The 3699-nt window shown below is 50.4% G+C and overlaps 1 protein-coding gene across 1 annotated transcript in view; it reads left to right on the plus strand.

The window, feature by feature from the left end:
- PCSK9 (proprotein convertase subtilisin/kexin type 9) overlaps positions 1 to 414 on the plus strand; it is a gene marked incomplete at its 5' end in the record, with an annotated part of 5134 nt that extends 4720 nt beyond the window's left edge. The window contains one exon of the mRNA XM_010131581.1: positions 247 to 414. Within this exon, the coding sequence (XP_010129883.1) occupies positions 247 to 414 (168 nt within the window). The remainder of the gene's footprint in view (positions 1 to 246) is intronic.
- Positions 415 to 3699: the final 3285 nt, after the last annotated feature.

Raw genomic sequence — 3699 nt, forward strand, 5'->3', positions numbered from 1 at the left:
CTCCTCCACCACGGTGGTGGTGGTGCTCATCCTTCTGTCGCCCTGATGGGGGTCAAGTTGGCTTTAGTATCTCATTGCGGCTGTAGCCCCAACCCCAGTCTTCGCTGGTGTGTCCCCCCACCCAGCTGGAGTCCAGCTACGCAGTATGACACCAGTCACACCACCCCGAGCCCTGGGGACCACTGGGGACAGGCAGACCCCAGCTCCTTTGCTGACCATGGAGGGTGACCTCTCCTCCCCTGTTAGGTGGCGGTGTCTTGTGACGATGGCTGGATGCTGACGAGCTGTAATGCCCATTCCCAAGGCCCTGGCACCATGGGAGCCTACGCCATGGATGACACCTGCGTGGCAGCCAGCGTCCCGGGCAGCAGCGTGGCCGCAGCCATTGCCATCTGCTGCCAGAGCCGGCAGTAGGAAAGGGCTGAGCTGGAGACACGGCTACCCTGGCCTCGTGTGCCCAGCGTAGCAGGGACGGGTGACTTGGTGGACCACTGTGTTCCTGGCTCAGTACCCGCCAGGGACTGAGCTGCCACTCTTGGCACAGTTCACGCTCTGACATGCAGCTACTGGTGACCTCCACACTTAGAGGTCATCTCACTGCTGAGATGGCGGGGAGCTCGTCACTCTCTCGCACACAGTGGGGCCAAGACCCAAGCCCCTGTGCAGCCGGAGTCCTGCCCTGTCACAAGAATCACCCCGGCGTCCTTTCCCCACCACGCAGCGGGTCCTTTTGAAACCACCCTGACTGTATGAGCCGTTTGAGGCTGTTTGTTCAGGGTGTCACTCTGAACAAAATGACAAACCCACCACCTTGAAAAAAATGCCACCGTGGGGAGGATTGCTCCTTTCTTCCTCAGTTAGATGCTCATTAGATGCTACTTAGCACCCGGAAAATCATAGTTCAGCCATTTCTGGGCAGTTTTATAATTGCCTGCTCAGGTACCTAAGAGAGTTTTTTACTTTTTAGTCTAGTGTGAGGGCTGTAGTTTAAACAGTCTGCTTGTTTAATTAGATTTTAATCTGCATTGCTATAGTCAGCTACTGCTTTGTTCGCGGTTTTTTTTGTTGTTGTTAAGTCAAAGTTAATGATCTGCTGGTGGTACGTGTGGCTTTTAACAGCTTCCCTTTCAGGTCTTCCCCAGACACACAGAACTGGCTGTCATTCCTTTTTAAAAAGAAAAAAAAAAAAAGAAAGAAGAAAAAGCTTTCGTAGTACCTTGGTTTTTACATTTGTACCTTAAATATTTATTTGCAATTTTATAAATAAACATTTTATAAATGTCTTTTTAAAACGAAACTCATAGACCAGTGCTCAGTAGATACGATGTCTGGCTTTGCGTACGTGCCCACAGGGAACTGGTCTGGAAACGGGAGCTGGCACCTGTCCGACAGGGATGCTGCTCCCCCACACGGGCTCCCCTTCGTTAGGCAGCCAGCCACAGGCCACCACCTTGGGCTCTGGTCCCTGCCGTGGGTACAAGGTGCCCTGGACAACTGCTGGCATCCTAGAGGTGAGCACAGGCAGCATGGGCACCCTGCCCTCACCCGCAGCTGGCCCGAGCTCAGAGCCTGGCGCAGAGCCCAGGGGACCAGTTTTGTTGTCCCATGCACATGCAAGAACAGAAGTTTGTTTTTAAAACAGTGGCATGGGACAAGAGCTTCCAGTTATGGAAACAAACCGTCACCCGGCTTTGGGGAAGGTGCCCTTGTGCATTTGCTGCTGTTCTAATAACACTGGGCTTCACTCGATAAGCGCTGAAGCCCCAGGAGGAAGATAAAGCACAGAGAAATGCTGAGAAGTACCAGAAACCACTAAAACTGGGTCTCACTTTTTTTTTTTTTGAAGTGATTAGCAGCCTGCTGGTATTACAATATATAATTGGTGTGGTGTTATCTGAGGACGAATGCAAAAATAAAGCTGGATACCACAAGCACCAGGTTAACCTGTCAAACTTGGGCCGTTCTGGGTTGGCTGTTTTCCCCATCAAAATGCCCCTTACAGCTCCTTTACTCCAGCTTTAACCAGCGAGAGGAGCCAGAGACCCAGATGGAAAGATTTAAACTGTTTCCAACTTGTTGCCTAAGGATGGCAAACGCCCAACCTTAATCTAAACATGTAATTTCATAACGTGTATATAATTACAGCCCATAATTTTATCAGCTATAATTTGAGTCTTGCACAAAGGTGGGGGGAGGGGAAGAAAAAGAGGTGTGAGTGTATAAGCTCCTGAACTGCTCTGACAGAGCCAGTAATTGTTAGCAGTTTACTAGGCTGTGAGCTCTCGAAACATGCATCAGGTATTTCACCTCTGCTGGCTGCCCTGCCAGAGGGGAAGGTCCTGCTGCTGCTCCCAGCAGAAGGTGCACAATCAGCCAGGTATGACTTTCACAGCTTACTTAACCACGCATGAGCCTAGTGCAAGGAAACCATATTAAAGGAAGATCAGCCCTTGTCCAGCGTGCTGTGCGTGGGTAGGTGGAAGAGCCTCTCTGGTTCGGGATGAAGCAGTGCTGATCCCAGGTGCGTGGTGGTGGACAGTCCCATCAGCATGGTGACTGCAATACCCAGCTCATGCTCCCAGGACTGGCAATGCCAGCGCAGAGCACAAGCTGAGTCACGCTTAAAACGCTGAAGTCTGTCCCGAGAGTAGAGGACAAAGACACCCATCAGGAAGGCAGAGTGAAACAGCAGCTCTCGCTGTAGCTCGCAGCTCTGCCTACAAAGGCAGCACCACAGCACTGCGTGTCCATCGCACCTTGCGCCCACGGGAAAGGCAGCAGTATCTCAAAATCCAAATCAAATCGCCTGCAGGTCTTGCTGTCTAACACCCGACTGCAAGTGTAGCCAGCGTCAGTCATTCTGCTAAGGTCAGGACAAGAAAGTGCGCACAGGCACAAACCTGAGCGAGCCATGGCACCAGGACCTACAGCAGCACAGCTCCAGGGGCCACTCACCTGCTTCGGTTTACTCTGGACAGGAGCCATAATGGCCACCGGGGCAACCTCTCCGAGCTTATCACCTGCACCACCGGCCCAAGAAGGTAAGAGGAACAAGACAACAGCGTAGCAGTGCATGTGCAGTCTAAGGATGACACTAGCTTTCTGTGAAAGGAATAACTTTATTCCATTGACCAGGAATCCCAAGACTGTTCATCAAGACTGCCCATTTTTCCAGTGCCAAATGTCTACGCATCAATCAGACAGCATCTCCCCGAATGCTCACAGGCAGGCGGCGGCTGCTCCTCACCAAACATTTTGTAAGCTGTATAAAAACATTTTCATCCAAAAAGATTGGCAGTAAAAATTACAACATAGAAATGCATCACAATTTACACAAAATCTAGTTTTGTTGAACTCTATTTTCCAAAAAATAATCTTCAGCAGGTTCAAATGACAGCAGCTGGAAACAAAAATAATCGACCAAGTATCATCTTATGGCAAATTATAACCACCGACTTTGTACAAGCATGAGCAGAACCATGAAAAAGTTTGTATTGGTTTCAAGTACGCAGTGGTGATGAGCCATCCTGATGCCACTCTCTCGTCAATGCTTCTCTGGGCCCGCGGTGATCGAGGACAACGTTGTTTCCATAGGAAATAACAGGAACCTGAAGTGACAAGTGGTGCCAACCCATAGGAACATTACCCGCTTCTTCCGCCACCATCACCGCTGTGTTCTTGTGATGATTTATGACCCAG

Source organism: Buceros rhinoceros, unplaced genomic scaffold (genome assembly GCF_000710305.1).
Source record: "Buceros rhinoceros silvestris isolate BGI_N320 unplaced genomic scaffold, ASM71030v1 scaffold17482, whole genome shotgun sequence".
Classification (NCBI taxonomy): Eukaryota; Metazoa; Chordata; class Aves; order Bucerotiformes; family Bucerotidae; genus Buceros; species Buceros rhinoceros.